General features: G+C 40.9%; 3 protein-coding genes across 7 annotated transcripts; 1 reads left to right on the forward strand and 2 right to left on the reverse strand.

Moving 5' to 3' along the window:
- Nucleotides 1-559: 559 nt before the first annotated feature.
- Nucleotides 560-2,763, reverse strand: LOC140764522 (L-type lectin-domain containing receptor kinase S.4-like). Its single transcript, XM_073103122.1, has one exon. The coding sequence runs from the start codon at nucleotides 2,681-2,683 to the stop codon at nucleotides 689-691; it is 1,995 nt and encodes a 664-aa protein (XP_072959223.1). The 5' UTR covers nucleotides 2,684-2,763; the 3' UTR covers nucleotides 560-688.
- Nucleotides 2,764-4,017: 1,254 nt separating this feature from the next.
- On the reverse strand, nucleotides 4,018-9,760 carry LOC140764524 (transcription initiation factor IIA large subunit-like). Of its 2 annotated transcripts, none has more exons than XM_073103125.1 (11): nucleotides 9,443-9,760; nucleotides 9,126-9,284; nucleotides 8,886-9,041; nucleotides 8,709-8,763; nucleotides 8,533-8,591; nucleotides 8,116-8,241; nucleotides 5,386-5,511; nucleotides 5,237-5,291; nucleotides 4,949-5,127; nucleotides 4,788-4,871; nucleotides 4,018-4,260 (listed from the first exon to the last, which is right to left on the reverse strand). In XM_073103125.1, exons 1-11 carry the CDS (start codon nucleotides 9,557-9,559, stop codon nucleotides 4,237-4,239), a joined length of 1,140 nt encoding a protein of 379 aa, XP_072959226.1. In that variant the 5' UTR covers nucleotides 9,560-9,760; the 3' UTR covers nucleotides 4,018-4,236. The 2 variants fall into 2 exon arrangements, with proteins under 2 accessions (XP_072959226.1, XP_072959225.1); XM_073103124.1 differs by having other exon boundaries at nucleotides 8,703-8,763.
- A 335-nt stretch (nucleotides 9,761-10,095) lies between these two features.
- LOC140764519 (uncharacterized) lies at nucleotides 10,096-16,066 on the forward strand. Of its 4 annotated transcripts, XM_073103117.1 has the most exons (12): nucleotides 10,096-10,263; nucleotides 10,393-10,482; nucleotides 10,642-10,764; nucleotides 10,841-11,008; nucleotides 11,094-11,177; nucleotides 11,316-11,425; nucleotides 12,451-12,513; nucleotides 13,036-13,227; nucleotides 13,339-13,827; nucleotides 13,909-14,028; nucleotides 14,139-14,378; nucleotides 15,113-16,066. In XM_073103117.1, exons 1-12 carry the CDS (start codon nucleotides 10,243-10,245, stop codon nucleotides 15,876-15,878), a joined length of 2,466 nt encoding a protein of 821 aa, XP_072959218.1. In that variant the 5' UTR covers nucleotides 10,096-10,242; the 3' UTR covers nucleotides 15,879-16,066. The 4 variants fall into 4 exon arrangements, with proteins under 4 accessions (XP_072959218.1, XP_072959216.1, XP_072959217.1 ...); XM_073103115.1 differs by having other exon boundaries at nucleotides 13,036-13,827; XM_073103116.1 differs by having other exon boundaries at nucleotides 13,036-13,827; nucleotides 15,116-16,066.
- Nucleotides 16,067-16,754: the final 688 nt, after the last annotated feature.

The following is a 16,754-nucleotide window of genomic DNA, read 5'->3' on the forward strand; positions in this document are numbered from 1 at the left end:
CAGAGGTAGTAGGCCTCGCTGTAGAAGAGGCTGAGAGGAGGATCAAAGAAGACAAACCAGAAGCTCACTTTCAGGTGGTACCACCTGATCACGCTGTGACTATGGATTACATTTCCAGACGTGTTCGAATCTACATAGACTCATCTGGCAAGGTTGCGAAGGCTCCCATGGTTGGTTAGATTAATACCAAAACTAAGATCATGGTCTATAAGTTGTAGTAAATTGTCGAATGTCATAGTTCTTACGTTTCGTGTTACAGACGTTCTGCAGTAATCCTTTTGCACTTGCTTTTTGTTCACTGATCTATCTTTTAGTTGGACATCCTTCAATTCCTCTGGCATTTGTGATCACTCCCGAACAAAAAGTGAGAGAGGAAAAGAATTCCGGAGTATGGTTTAAAGTGGCGAACAATTTCATCACTAATTGATAACAAAATGTTGTCCAAAGAAGCAACTTTTTTAATGGAAAATTGAAGTTTTGCTCAAAATTTTATATTATTTTGATTCCAAGCCATCCGTTCGAGAAAGAACTATTACAACCACAAGCTAGAAGACTACTATTTACAGTGAGAAAGCAAAGCACATATTTCATCATAAACATAGTATGGATGTCACAATCGGAGAGGAAGGAACGATATTATTCTGATCATTTTATAAAGACCTCGATCAAAAGGAATCGTGATTCCAAATTACCTAGTAATGCCGGCACTGACCGAGACTTTTTCGAATGACGACGATGGATACGAGTACACGAACTCGTCGAACCCGACTTTGTCGAATCCCTCGTAGTACTCCGGCGACTTTAGGCTCGGCACCTCCGCCACGTCAGCGCCGTCGAGAAACCTCACCACCTCTCGCATCCCTGGCCGCGCCGCCGCTGCCGGATGCGAGCACATGAGCCCCACCTTGACAACCACCTCGACCTCCTCCCTTTCATAATCACCCCCTAACCTGGGGTCCACCACTTCCTCCCACTTCCCCTTGGCCCACCTCTCCCACACCCAGTCCACCAATATGCTCTCCTCCGGCGCTGCCTTCGGTTCTATCGGGCGGCGTCCGCATACGACCTCGAGAACGAGAGCCCCGAAAGCGAACACGTCGGTCCCGGTCGTGGCACGACCGGTCCGAGTCAACTCAGGGGCGAGGTATCCGACGGTGCCCACGACGCGCGTCGTGCTCGGATTGCCCCCGTGCTCGTAGAGCTTGGCGAGGCCGAAATCGCCGAGGCGGCCGTTGAACTCAGCGTCGAGGAGGACGTTGCTGGCCTTGACGTCGCGGTGGATGACGACGTGTTCCCACTCCTCGTGGAGGTAGAGGAGGCCGGAGGCGACGCCACGTAGAATTTGCAAGCGTTTGGACCAAGAAAGGTGACTCCATTGGGCGTCCGAAAGTTTGGACTCATCGCAAAAGAGGAGCTTGTCGAGGCTCCCGTTGGGCATGTAGTCGTAGATGAGGAGAAGATCACCGCGGCGGCGGCACCAACCTAGGAGCTGGACCAAATTGCGGTGACGGAGACGCCCGATGCTCGCGATCTCGGCGACGAATTCACGAATCCCCTGCCGTGACTCGTGGGAGACGCGTTTGACAGCGATCTCAGCGTGCGAGTTTGGGAGGATTCCCTTGAATACCTTTCCGAAGCCGCCGCTGCCTAAAAGCTCGCTACCTCGGAATCCCTTGGTTGCGTTCTTGAGCTCTTTGTAGGAGTAGCGGTGGGGGCCGTACTCCAATTCCCATGGTTCGATCACGTCGGCGTGTTTAATCTTATAGAAGAGGTATCCGGCGGCGGCGATGGTAGCCACGAGGAAGACGAAGGCGGAGAAGGTGGTGGCAATGATTAAGGTGGCATTTTTCTTCTTGGGTGGGGGCGGGAGAGATGGTAGAGAGGAGAGATCGAGAGATTGAACGATGCCGTTCATGGTAAAGCGCCAACCCATGAGATAATGCGAACTCGCGAGCAATCCAGTGGAGGAGGAAAAGCCCACAAACATTTGGTCGTGGAGGATCGGGGACAAATCAACTTGAAAAGATATGAGAGGATTCTCGGGCTTCGACGAGGAGGCGGAAACGGAGACGTTGACAAGCTTCTTAACGCCGTCGTAGTCGACCCAAGCTTGGACGGTGGCGCCGCTCTTGAGATTGAGGCCCGCGGGAGCAGAGCTGTTGGAAACCAAGCTGTCGATGTCGATGCCGACATGGTTGTCGTTGATGTCGCCAAATTCAAAGTCTTGTACGGTGTCGAATTCGATGGCGAAGAGGTGGTTGGTCGTGTTGCCGACGTCGCTGGCGTTGAGGATTCCAAGGTATTGGCTTGGGAGAGCTCCGGCAAGCTCCTTCGTGGTGGAGATGACGAAGGCGAGGCCGTGGCCGCCGAGAGTGGCGTACTCGGGGACGATGGCGAAGGCGAAGGCGGTGGAGAAGGAGAAGGCGGAGGAGTCGGTGGAGTTCCTGAATTGGATGGCGGAAGGGTAGAAGGCGTGGCCTATGAGGCGGCTCGTTTCGTTGGTTAGGCGAAGGAGGCCATTGGATTCGATTTCCGAAATGCCATTGAGGCTTATAGAGGGATTGTTCGAGTTGGCGCCGCCATTAAAGCCAAGGTAGGTGAAGCGGTCGTGCTGGGAGAAGGAAGAGAGGAAGAGGAAGAGGAAGGAGAAGAGTAATATGAAAAAGATTGGATTTTTATGCATCGGAGAGGGAGTTGGGAGAGCAACGGAGGAGAAGTGGAGGAGGAGGAGGGAGGGAGGGAGAGAGAGAGAGAGAGAGAGAGAGATGCTGTGGAGTCCTTTAGGAGAGGAGTGGTGGGGGATTTTCTAATTCGATTGCTGACTGGGAGAGAGTAGTTGATCGGACAAACGTGGCTACGAAGAAAACAAAGTGACGCGGACCAAAGTGTGACTGATCTAATGACTTGGACTGGCCTTCTAACTTATTAGGCGTTTGATATGCTACTTAACGAAAACTTGTGACAATTTGAATAGAGATGTCCAATGAGCTTATGCCACGTAGTCTGTAAGGAAATCATGCAACCAAGACGATTGCAGCGAATTAAGTACGCCCATAGACCGTAGTATAAATCCTTGTCCCAAGCGTCTTTTCACTTTTGGCACCTTCTCCTTCATTAGTCGAAGCGTCTGGGTGACAAAATTGGACCGCTATATTTATAAAACATCTCCCCGGTACTTCTTCTGCCAAAACAATAGAACGAGATCATTTCGTAGGTAGCAAATATTTCTTCACGCGTAGCTCAGCCTTCTCCACCCACCTGGTGACTCGAAATCGTCGTGAGAAGGTTCTCTCTCTCTCTCTCTCTTCTCTCTCTCTCTCTCTCTCTCTTCACCACTTTTATCTTCCTTCAAAGTCCGCCTGCAAATCTGTGACATGTGATGTGACGTCATTGCTAGTCTCCCGACAAGAGCAGGCATTATCTGCTGTTGGAGTCATCGGTAGATGTTGATCATTTGAAGATATTTCTTAGCTTGCTGAGGTATGAATGTATTATTGCTGACTAATGATTTCCTTCATATATGCTCAGCTGTGCAACTACCTAGAATCTAGACCAATATATCGATTCCCTATTAAATATAGCACATAATTTTAAAAGGGGCGGAATACTATTACAACTATGCTTATATTTTACATCCATACTAATTTAATTATGCTCATATAAGACATGCACATAGTCAAATCTGCAGGAATGTTTAATTAAAAACCGGTATAGTTATATATTCACTACACTTGATCTGATATGAAAATTATTTTCACAAATGATCAAAATAATCTTTAGAAATGAGCAGATGAAGAGAGGATAGAAGAGAGAAAAAGGAGGGAAAATGATTAAGATGATAATTAATAGAAGATGAGAGAGTAAGTATCAGGAAACTAATATTGATATAAACTATTGTTTAATTATATACTAGTATAAAGAGGCTCTTACTAAAATTAATTTATACTTATTACACAAGTAATCGAAGCCTACAGTAACATTGAAATTGCATCACTATCAACAACTGGAATGGACAGATACACGAATAGTTGTTCTCACTGTTAAATAAACTTACAATGTTAAATAAATTTAGCATCATCACAGCGGAATCACAGAACATAGTCCATTTGCTGCAGGGAGTTTTTTTGTTACACACTCCCAAATCTTGATGATGCCCATGCCTCCCAGAATTATATAACATCCTTGTCTCAGCCTAAACATGTCTTAAGCCTCTAAAACAGCTTGTTGATAACGAAATTAGAAGTCAAACTCTCCGGTGGCCTGCAACAATGATTTTCACCAATTTACATTTGTAAGTCAAATGGAGAGCAGCTGATTGCATTATATTGTTGAATGGGTGTAATGAATCAAGAGAGCCTGGAATGGCAGCAACACAAAGGCGACAGAAAATCTAATCTAGCAGGTATATGTCTTCTTCTAAAAGGTTTCACAAAAGGAATCCAAATTAATCTAATTCTAACCTGTAAGATGTGTGACATATCACATCATTAACATGAGTTTAGGGTCTCAGGTGTCATCTAATGCGACAACGTAGTCTGGTATCACCAACAATCACCAAGAAATAAATTATGAGAATTGTAGTTACAAGTTGAAATCTACGGCACAAATTTTGACTCTCTAAGCTTCTGTATAACCTAATATCTGAAGATAGATCTCTTTGCCTGAAATACGATGCAATCCTACTCTCGTCAGGCTGCATAAGTCTTGCAATGGCGTAACTCAGACGTTGTTGAAAAATACAAATGGGCAACTCTAAAAATTGTCAACATAACATTAATGCTACGCACCTTATTGAATAGGACATCTCTGCTATTTAAATGCATTATTCCATCCTTCAAAGTGCATTTCCATCTGCTTTTTGTCCGTGTCACCTAGTCCGTTGCAAGAAAATGTAAAAATCAGGAATGCGAGCATTAATGTTTGTTTAGAATGTATATCCAGCAATTACCTTGTCAAATTGTGCTAAGACCAAATGTTGTGTAGTAGGCTCTTCCTCCCCTTGTTCAAAGTCATCTAAATCGTCATCATCATCATCATCTTCATTAAGTGGAGGCTCATCATCATCTCCTCCTTCATTTTTACCTGGTCTTGGAGTGCCAACAGAAGGGGTGGGAGCTCGAAGTTCCACTAATGAAATGAAACATGATCAGAAATGTCAGCATAAAAAAAAGATATAACGTTTGTCAAAGATGACAATATTCTATATGTGACACGCAATTCCAATGCAAAATTTTACCAGGATCTCCAGGAGTATTATAGTCTTCAGTAGGAACTCCTTGGAAATTGAACACCTGCAAAATGAGAAAACAAAGCCATTAAAATGAAAAGAAAATAAGGGGAGAAAGGAAAAGACATGATTGTAAGTCATGTGAATCTTATTAGTACATCATAGTCATCATTGATTCCATCCTGCTGAGGAAGCACTGGAGCAGTACTTGCTTCTTTCTGGGACAGCTTATTAAAAGTTGCAGGTTCTTTGCTGAGCGTTGATGAACTATGAATTAGGTTTACCTGATTCATAAGAACCGAGAGATCAGAGTTTTTATGGCTCTATCTACAGCAGCTAAACTAGAAAGTCAAATCATTGAAGAAACTCCAGTACTGACTATATTTAATGTACTGGTTCAAATCAATGCACTTAATAAGGATAAAGTCCCAATAGAAGAAAGACTACCAGCTGAAAATCTTAAGAATGCACATAAAATCCATGTCGTATTAGTAAAAGCCTGATGCAAATGTGATAGGATTGAATTGTAATAAAAGAATACTAATTTATTCGTCATACAACGTCTTATAGGTGAAGCACATATCAACTTGATTCTAAGTAACCAGTCAGTATGTTGGCCATAAGCTGCTTATTAACCGGTTTTGAAATAATTAGTTCAACAATTACAAAGCTCGTTCGTGAATATATGCAGGGGCACTGTAAGTAACATATTATGGAGGAAAGTGGCAGTAGGATATCCCACATTTATGAGAAGTTGAGAACTACTCTTGATTACACCACACAAGTAGTTTAGGGACACATGGCAAGAAAGTTCTTGCAAACAAACAACATTTTTATGGCAGGAATGGGAAAGAGTTAGTGTGAAAGGTTATGTTAATGCCAGATTATACTTTAAAGAACAACAAATGTCTCTTTTGGACATCCATTCACCCTGACAGTTTTTCTGAACTTGCCAAATTTGTCCTTTGGATCCTTGCTATGAGAAACAAAATAACTCATTGTTACATGTGCTGATGTAATCCCATAACAAGATTGCAGGCACAGAATAAGTGTTCAACTTAAACTGTTTGTCGCTGTAACAAGCACTTGAAAATGATGGATCTATGATATGAATCTCAGAGTCATCTCCACATACTTCAAGGTATGGCAGTGTATTCTGAAGGACAGATCTAGCAAACAGACGTATAGGTTCTAAAGAAAGTGTATGAGAAAAGAAAATTGTGTAGTACCTCTACCCGTATGGCTGTTGGCTCTATCAGTACCAATTGATGACTGTTCTTATAACATTCTTATAAAAAGTAGGAAGTAGGTAGGCAAATAAAATTATAAGTTCATTGGAGAAGTGTTCTAAAGTACGGATATTACCATGGTTAGCAGGATAAACCGATCCCGATCAATTGGCCCGCAGAATCGGCCAATCCCAATTAGGATCAGGATTGGTGGGTTTAAGTAAAGTAGTGCATGCATGAGCTAGGTTAATACTTAAAAGCATGGAAGATGGTGAGCATGAGATGGTTGATTAGTTCAAGTGTAATAACTAATCTCCACTTGAGGATAACACAAATTAGTAGTTATTCTTGATATATGTAGTGAAGGTGGCAATAATTAATTAAAGTGACAACACTACATTGAGTTTGCTAATTATTTAGACTATATATGATCTCTTAATTACACCCTCCTATATATAATCAATTGGGTCTAAATCTCTCTCTTAATATATGTAGAATGGTTGATTAAAAGATAAATTCCTAATATAGAATGCTCCTTATTTTTATATTCTCTTCTTATATATATATGCATTATAGAATATTATGTTTACAGTTAGGCTAGAGAATAAATAAAAGAATATCAATAGCAAGCCAATTAAGTAAGCCTTTCTTTTTTTAAAAAAAAAATTTAGGGTTCATATGTAAATAATTATTTTCTTTTTTTGTCATTTTTAATAAATTCCTGTATTTTAAAATAATATTTAAAATTTTACGTAATTAAAAAAAATCTAATCAAATTCAGATGACCGGTACTGCCAATCCAACTGATAAGTATCATTTCTTTGGAAGGTTGATTTCAATTTTTCGAACCTTGGATTTTACAACTCATCAATAACATAGTTCAAAAGCCACAGCTATATTTGATAAATAGTAGAAAGTTCATGGGCCACTACACAAGCACAAAACCTCAGATAGTAGATGGAAAGCCAACCAACATTGTAGTAACACATAAAATCGAATGGTGAGTACTTCTAAAAGGCAAAAGAACATAACATGTTTTATATCCCCATCATTAAAGAACATATGCCCAATTGTATACAAATGAGCTCATTCACTTGAATAATCCGTAGACGGCATTAAGAAAGCTTTTAGACAAACTCAACAATTATGTGAATACTTTTGAAGTTGATAGAAAGCCAGCCAGCATTATAATAACACATAAAATTGCATGAATACTTCTGAAAGGCAACAACACAACATGTTTTTACATCTCCATCACCAAAAAACATATGTCCAGTTGTACAGGAATGAGCTCATCCACATGAATAATCCGTAGAAGGCATTGAGAAAGTTTTTCTGACAAACTCAACAATTACATGGGCAAAATGACTAGCGTCACAAAATAGAAAGGTAATGCATCGTATTCATGGTTTTGGCTTGAAATAATGCTTTAACACATAGAACATGACCTAAAAAATCTTCTGTTAATTATTCATCTGCACTAGAGCAAAATTCAAATCATAAACATTTCAGTGATGGAAACACCATGGTGCTATAAGCAATAATGACCTTTAGCATGAAAGCAATCCATAAAAGATAAAAGAGATGGGAGAAGAAAAGAGGGGAAAAAGGGAATATAGGCAGTGAACTACAGATTTGCAGTTCAATATGGGAAAGTACCTCGGGCAAAGAAAACTCTATCATCACATCACTGCTTCCATCTTGCTGTGGCATAAAACCAGCAGAACTTAACTGAGAAGGATAATCATCCCTTTTGCGTTTTCCAGGCGGCCCCATGAAGAAGTCCTAAATATCCAAATCCAGAAAGGTTAATACAAATTATATGATTATATCTTATTGCCATTTAACAACCTGATTAGGAAATGCCAATATTTATGGGAAACAACAGTGTATTACTTTTTAAATATTCGAGCCATGGTATAGAAAATGAGCTTCTTGAAAGAGACAGGCATTATTTCATAATGTAAAATATGCAATTACTGACTACACAATTTTTCCTAGGTCTTGACAGATTGTTCTCCAAAGGTGACCAAAAGTTTCCAGAAATGCCAATTCATAGCATGAATAGCAATGCACCTGCGTTGTTGGTTGACGGGGTGCTCCTCTGTCCAAGTCCTCACGTCCTTCCACATAAGCTGAAATCAGATCACCAGAAATATCTCATTACTCTTGCTGTCAACCTAGAAATGCTTCACTATTGATAGGTGAAAGATTACAAGACATTCTGTATATATCAATGAACTTACACTTACCCACGTTAACATCGACACCCAAGGGTCTTTGACTCATCCAAGGGGAAGGTGGTTGCTGCAACAGCCAAAGAAAGTAATCCAACAATAAGAAGCAAGAGATAATCAAGAATATACTCTACATGTTATTCATCCAAATCTATCAAATCGGACCAACTAGCTCCCCATAAGTTGGCATACCATGTAAGGACTGGGCCTTCCAGATTTCAGATCAACACCATTTCTAGTATCACTCAGCGGGGAAGGAGCATAATCCGAGGGCCCTGTGGGGATGTTATACGGTGACTGATCAATTGTTCCTGGTAATGGCGTTTGTATAGGGGTTTGCAAGGGAGTCTGCACTCAAAAATCAACAAATTGGGCAATTTATTAAGGGGTTCTTCGAAATTTCACATCTTTTTTGATGTAGAAAGTACTCACCGGCGGAAAGAGCATCTCAGCCGTAGGAGTCTCGTACTCCTCTGCCGGGCCCTCGTACGGAACATTCAAATCATGGACCGGACCGGTGGGCTTTGGAAGCGACGACCTATCAATCGTGCCACTGATGGCTCCGGACTGCATCATCTTCATCTCCCACAACTGCAATTTCAGTTTTTCCCCAAACTTATAAGCCAAGAAATCAAACCACACAAAAGAAATAACCCATGGATATCAGCAATCGCACCCAAGAGCATATAAAGAAATCAAAAGAAACCATATAACTGCAGATTGATTCGAGTGATGCAAAAAGAAGTTACCGCTTGGAGCTCGTTAAGCACGGCCTCTCCGGCGCCGTAGCTGATGAACTCATCCCGGACCTTGCTGACAACGTCGTCGATGACATGGATGTACACAGTGGAGACGTTACTCGCCATCTCTCGAAATCAATGGCGCCCGAGAAGGATTCGCGGCGGGAGGAGGGCAACAAAGAGCTCGGAGAAAGAAGAAGATTCGATTCGGGGAAGAAAGGAGAGTATTCAAAGATTCGAGGCTTTGTAGAGAAGGATTTCTAGGGTTTCGAGCTCCGCTTCCATTAGAGAGAGGAGGGGGGGGGGAGCGGGTGGGTCGCGGACGAGAAAGCCGAGAATTAAGAGAAGAATATAAATAGGTTTGCATCCGTAAAGAGTAGTGGGGCCACGTGCCGTCATCTACAGACCAGTTGAGAAGGTAGGAGGGGCGCCGTCCGCGACGGTGAGCTCATTTCGACCGCCTTACACTAATAATTGGTATGTTTTTTTTTTTTTGATAAAAATAATTATTGGGAGGGCCATGCAACTAATAATTATGTTAGTGGGCTATACCAGTTAGGCTCGAAATAAAAGCCCATAAGAATAGTAGTTAGTTTACAACGTGTAGGCCCAAGCCTGCCCATTACTCCCATATGAGGATAGAGAGAGGGCTATACCTTTTGAGATCAATCCGACCAAGTTGGACCGACCTCCGAAAGCAGTTTGGGCGGAAACCCTTGCGGATAAAATTATACTATTCGAGGCTTGCTTCTCTTTCCTCTTCCCCCATCCAAGCCATCGTACAATTCGTCTCCAAACCCTAGTCGAAGATGTCCGGCGGATTCTTCCGGGTGAGTAAAATCCGCATCGATCTCTCTCTATTTTTCGCTCTTCCCTTTCTTTTGTTTTTCTAGCTCGTGCTTTTCGTTCTCGTAGCGAGTTGATTAGGGTTTTTAATGGTACTTTTTCTTAATTTCTAGGGTACCTCCGCGGATCAGGACACTCGCTTCTCCAACAAGCAGGCGAAGCTGCTCAAGTCTCAGAAATTTGCGCCGGAGCTCGATCATCTGGTCAGTGCACGGTCGATCCAACTCTTGGATTTATGATCCTTACCTATATCTTTTGTTATTATTGCTGGATATATTGATTGGTGCAGATTAACTGTTGTATTAAAATCCTTTTTATGTTGTAAAAGGTTTGTATATTGAGTATGCCAAGGCAATGTTCAGGTGGATATGTCGAAGGTTAAGATGGATGTGATCAGGCCTTGGATCGCGACCAGGGCAACAGAGCTTTTAGGGTTTGAGGATGAAGTCCTCATCAACTTTGTATATGGACTTCTTGATGGAAAGGCAAGATTTGGATCACTGCCTTGTGCTGTCTCCATCTAGGATGTTTATTAGTTTATTAACTGCAAAGTCCTGACAGGAAGTGGATGGGAAGCAGATCCAGATCCAGCTGACTGGATTCATGGAAAAGAACACTGGAAAGTTCATGAGAGAGCTATGGGGACTTCTTCTAAGTGCACAGCAAAATGCCAGTGGTGTTCCGCAACAGTTTTTGGATGCAAAGGAAGAGGAGACTAGAAAACGACAGGTTCATATTGTTTAGCCAGTGATATGTTTTCTAAGTGGTTTGTTTCACACTTATTATGCCTTTAATGTATTAATTTTGTCTATAGGCAGATAACGATAGGATTACCCAGGAAATTCAGAAGAGAAGGGAGAAAGAAGGAAGGGAGGTTGACCAAGAAAGGCAGCACATGGTAAGTTAAATTTGACCAAGATATCTTTTTAATTATCGGGTAATTTCTTTTTGTTGTGACTCTGTCTTTTTCATGCCATTCAGCTTGCTTCTCCAATTATTTTGGGTTCATATCATTCTTTACTTCAATCTACTGTAGGATGGGGAGGCTAAACCTGTTCCCACATCGGTTTCAAAGTGGAGCTCTACTGGTCAACCAGACGAAGAGAGAGATGTGGATGTTAGACATGGTTCAAGAGAAAGGAAGCGGTTAGTAACTAAATGCCCGGCATTCTCTTTTAGGTTCACTTTTACTCTCTTGTGTTGGTTGGGCAGCTGTTCTTTTCTTTTTCCTATTGGCCTTCTCTTTTGATTTGAAAGCATACAATCTGTTTCCCATGCTGTCAAAGTAGGTTGTTTCATAAAGTTTTTATTCACGAGGACAAAGCTAATCGGCATGCTTAAAATAACGTGCTACATGACTAGCAATTGTTGATTTGTGTGTTCATTTGTTCATATTTCAACCATTACAATAGATCTTTTTCAGCAATTTAGGCATTTCCAACTATTTGTAGCATATGCTCTTTACCAATGGTTCTCACCAAGGATGGCCGTGCCACAGGCACGGACCATGCCGACCACTGGCCGGCACAGCATGTACAACGACACTTGCCGACCGTGCTGTAAGATAGGAAGAGAAAAAGATAAGAGATTACTCATCTTCACTGCTCGCCATCGCCACTCATTGCCGCCCAAGCTCGCGTTGCCAGATCTGCAATATAAGTTTTTTTTTTTTCAACCGACCCGACCCGATCTAACCTGACCCTCTCTCTCTCTCTCAACCTTTTCTACTCCTCGGGCTAGGGCACTCGACAAGGGTGCGAGCGGCGATCGCAAGATTGACGATGAGATCGATGGCGAGCAAAAAATCTACTAGGAGGGGTGCCGTGCGGCACTCTTCATGCCATGTGTCGGTACGCCGCCTGCACGACCATAGTTTGTCCTCACTTCTCATGAGGTGAAAGTTGATTAATAGTTTTTTCCAGGTTGGCATATGAATTAGTTAGTTGTTAGATGCTATGCGTTCTTCTAAATGAATATCATAGGTGCAAATTAGATGCATTAAATTCTTTTTCTTTTTTATCATGCTAGTATTTTTCCATGAACTAATGTATCCTTTAGTTAGGCTTTCCAAATTTTTGACTTCATATGATTGTTGTCGTATGCATAATCATTCTTTTATTGGTGACATCACAACTTACATACTAATGTTTATTCCTGTCATCTCTTTGCAGGCGCTCATCTTCAGAAAGTGGTTCTCGTGGCAAATCGTTCTCCAAATCTAGAAGCTACTCGAGGTGCCTTTTTTATCCTCTCGAAACTTTAGCTTTCCTTTCCAATCAATACCTGTAGTTGCTTAGTAGTATTAACTTTTAAAATTTTAATGCCTATAGTAGAGATATGAAACAACCAAAGGCTTGTATGCCAGTTTAAGAAGCCATGGTTTGACCATTTGTGTCCTTGGCCATTTATTAAACCATTTGGAAGTTGTTGGAAAGAATATTATGAAGGAAGAATTCATTATGTACAACTTCGATTCACATTGTTGTGATTTTTATGAGTTTGTAAATATGATTTATTTGGTTTTTATTGGTTCATCTTGTCTTTTAGGTAAATTTTGTATCACCTTCTACAAGTACTAAATTATTGGATTAGTTTATGCAGACATTTCCAATCAGGCCTGTTAAGTTGGGATTAATACTTGCTTCATTCTACCTTTTGGCCTTTTACATTTGTTGATTAATGATAAAGTGTTCACATTTTTTACATATAGTAATTTTTTGTTATTTGAGATAATGCTTAATGATATCGTCTCTCAGGGAAGCTCGAAAATCAAGAAGCATATCCATCTCATCTCAATCTCGTAGCCATTCTCTTTCCCCAAAGATACGCTCTCGATCTCCACCAAGGCGGTCCCTTTCTTCTGAAAGGCAGTATAGCTCTCCACATCATTCCATATCTCCACCTCGGAGGCATTCACAACGAGGCATACGATCACCTATGAGGCGAAGGTATCCGTATAATAGGCAGAGATCACCATCTATATCAAGACGTAGATCTCGTTCTCCATTTAGATGGATATCTCCTTCTACACGACGAAGATCTCCACCATTGCGTCGCAGGTCTCCTTCTCCTATGCGTCGGAAGCCGCCTTCTCCATTACGTCGGAGGTCACCTTCTCCTGTACGTCGGAGGTCACCTTCTCCTGCACGCAATAAGTTGCGTTCTCCTGTGCATCGCATTTCACCTTCTCCTCGTCGCTTGCACCGCGGGTCACCTACTCTTGTACGAGACAAGTTGCGTTCTGTTGTACATCGCAGGTCACCTTCTCCCCTCCGTTTGCGGCGTAGGTCACCTTCTCCTGTACGACGCAGGTCGCCTTCTCTTGCACGTCATAGGTTGTATTCTGATTCACATAGTAGATCACCTGGTTTTGTGCGCCAGAGGTCTCCTGTCCAACGCAGGTCTTCATCTCCAACAAGACGTGGTTCACCATCTCCTTTGATGACAAGATCACCACAACAAAGGTCTCCAAGGCATCAAAGGATGTCACCTCTGTCTTCACCTAGAAGTCGTGCTGCATATCATCGTACATCTCCACAACAAAAGAGGTAATGATAAGTTTTAGCACTTCATGTTTTATTTTTCCTTGAATAGATATTTTGTATAATTGAAGTTTATTATATGTGCAGGAGTCGTAGTCCATATAGGAGTCAGAGTCCATCATATCGATCTAATAGAAGCTTGAATGGGGAGATTGATAAACGCATTTCTGGTGTTCAATCTCGTCGAGATGAGGGCACAGCTCAAAGGTGCTTCTTGACATAGTCCCTTTTTGGTTTCTCTCTCCCTCTTTTGCATCTTATTTGAATGGGAAAATACATTTTCATGGTACACATCCTAACTTGTGCAATCCTGACAGAAGCCGAGATAGAAGATCATCTATTCATCACACTGATGGTAGAGAGGTAACTGAGCCTGCTGATGCAAAGAATAAGGTTTCAAACTCTGTATCACGCAGCTTTGCAGAATCTTTAAGGTCTCCCAAGCATGATTTGGGCAAACAGGACATCAGTAAAAAAGAACATGGTGTACTTTCACAAAACTCTCCATATCAATCAGATTCACCAATCCTTCTACCAAAGGTTCCATTAGATAATAGGTGTGTCTCTATCATTTTTGTGATACTTATTTAGTACTTCATTTTGCTATGCTGTCATATTACTCGTTCATACTATTTTGCTCGTTTGAAGATCTTGCGCCCTTTCTTACTAGTCCTGTTAAATAAAGCAGGAAATAAATGCCTCATAATAACTGTCCAGAAATATATAAAGAATGGGAAATGCCTGTCATGGTAGGTTCCATTTTTTCTGTTCTATCTTCTTTACACATAAATTTAGAGGATTTATCCTGGCTTGTTTCCTCCAGGAAAAATAAATACTTATCTACACATATACATCGCAAAAGCTGATGATAATGACTATAGAAAAAAATAGGTGTTCTTCCAGCTGATCATCTACTTGTTGTACTTTTAGCTAGTCAAAGTTGTCTGGGTAATCTGGCATTAGAATGAGAGAATATTTTCTTTCTTATTATTCCTTTGTCCTGAAATATTTGCTTCCTGTCATTTATTTTTGGTCATTTTTGTTCCCTTGGCGCTTATGAATTTGAAAGCTATGAGGTTATATAAGCGTTTGTCCCATAAATTTGTTACTCACAACAATTCAAAGTCCTACCTGTCACTGGATGGGTTATGATTTTTGACCAATAATTAGGGTATCATAAGGTGCAGATCATCAGATTTTCTTTGTCTGACTTGAATTGTGTTAATGAGTTCGTAGTCTTTAATATTTATATGGATTATCATCTGATAGGCATATAACTAAAATTCTGTAGCAGTGATATGGATCTTCACAAGAGACAAGTACGACGTCCTTCACAATCATCAGAAGAAATAGTATATGGTCGTGGAAGGATAAGTGAAGAAACACACTCTCATGATGGTCTCTTTGGTACACAACAATCTATTAAGAGTCCTGTGAGTGGTGCAACCTCTTTGGAGAAAAGGTTGAGCAATGGGCTGGTAATGAAGAGTTCTTATGTGAGAAATAAATCTCACTCAAAAGTTTGTGAACATAGGGAGTCAGATTCTGAGACAGACTCTTATAGGAAATCAAAGAAAAAGATAGATGAAAGCAGCCAGGTCGATTCCATTGGTTCTGGTTCTGCAGAAGCTGATATTCCAAGAGAGAGAAGGATGGAAAAGCACCGGCATAAAAAATCCAACAAAAACAGAAGAAATTTGGATGAGACTTCTGATTCAGATTCCCAGACAGACGATAAGGAGGCCAAAAAAAGAAGGAAAGACGAGAAAAGGTTGCGGAAGGAGGAGAGGCGCAGAAGGCGTGAAGAGAGGCGTCGCAAAAGGTTGGAGCGCCGTGAAAGCAAAGGAAAATTGAAGTCTGTGGCTACTGTTACTCCCCCTTCAGATCTTGATAAAAATCGTTACGGTTCTGATGAATCAGATGGTGATCCTGTCATAAAGAAAGTTTCTGAATCAACTTACAAAGCAGAAACAGAATTCCAGCAGAAGAAGCTTGAGATCGAGCTGCGAGAGAAAGCTCTTGAATCTCTTAGAGCAAAGAAGGCCATTAGTCGTTAAACTACTTTTATAATGGATTTTTTCTCTTGGTTTTAGGCTTCCAGTAACTCTTATTATATGTTCTGTAGAGTTTTTCGACTTTGTTAAAGATCAGTTTGTTTTACTATATAGCAGAATGTTTGATGTTAAACTATATTTGCTGTGGCAGTTGAAGTGGGTAAATGAGGATTCCTGAGCTGTTTTCTTGATGCACCTTTGTTCAGACTTAGCTGCTAGAGATCTGGTAATGTGTGCCTTAATATTGTTTATTGTCTTATAGGAGCTTTAATTTGTTGGAAAACCGAACCTGCAATTTATTTTTAAAATCTTGGCTTGTCCTACTTGGTACTGTAAATATATCATCATATTCCATCATCTTATTGCACACTAATTCATTTCCTCCAATTAGAATTCCTGTCAGAGTTCATAGCAACTATTTATCCTTTTCACATTGACTTAAATACAAATTGTCTTAAGAATAATAACTTTTACTTAACAATTGAAGTATCTGGATGCCTTGATTTGTTGAAATTGAAACTGAATGAATTTTGTGGTTGACCGATAGATGAGAAACATGTCAAGTAAGACTTGGTAGAGCTGGCCTTGTGATGAACCACATTTAAAACCTCAAATCAGGTGAAATGCTGCACATGCTTTCTGGTGTCCCTTAGAAAGATTTACTAGATAACATCGCGAAGATATTTAAAAATAACTATCTCATTGGATTTCATTGTTGTCGGTTTAACATCTTGAATTATTAGCAGATCAATTCTTATCTGTAAGTACTATCACTACATTTCAGGGTGAAACAAGCTTCTGTCTCCTAGCTTCACATTCATGTCAAGCTGATATTTTCCTTTGACTGAAATCATCCCAAAGTATGTATATTTGATGTTT

The sequence above is a fragment of the Typha angustifolia genome, chromosome 8 (genome assembly GCF_048772165.1).
Source record: "Typha angustifolia cultivar Huaian chromosome 8, ASM4877216v1, whole genome shotgun sequence".
NCBI lineage: Eukaryota > Viridiplantae > Streptophyta > Magnoliopsida > Poales > Typhaceae > Typha > Typha angustifolia.

Excerpts from the sequence above, each read along its gene's own strand:
- LOC140764519 (XM_073103115.1), top strand. The coding sequence starts at position 10,243 with ATGTCCGGCGGATTCTTCCGG. Across the intron at positions 11,178-11,315 it reads ACCAAGAAAGGCAGCACATG|GATGGGGAGGCTAAACCTGT; the intron begins GTAAGTTAAATT and ends AATCTACTGTAG. Across the intron at positions 13,828-13,908 it reads ACATCTCCACAACAAAAGAG|GAGTCGTAGTCCATATAGGA; the intron begins GTAATGATAAGT and ends TTATATGTGCAG.
- LOC140764522 (XM_073103122.1), bottom strand. The coding sequence starts at position 2,683 with ATGCATAAAAATCCAATCTTTTTCATATTACTCTTCTCCTTCCTCTTC.
- LOC140764524 (XM_073103124.1), bottom strand. The coding sequence starts at position 9,559 with ATGGCGAGTAACGTCTCCACTGTGTACATCCATGTCATCGACGACGTT. Across the intron at positions 9,285-9,442 it reads TGCTTAACGAGCTCCAAGCG|TTGTGGGAGATGAAGATGAT; the intron begins GTAACTTCTTTT and ends CTGAAATTGCAG. Across the intron at positions 4,261-4,787 it reads GAGATGTCCTATTCAATAAG|GCCACCGGAGAGTTTGACTT; the intron begins GTGCGTAGCATT and ends TCATTGTTGCAG.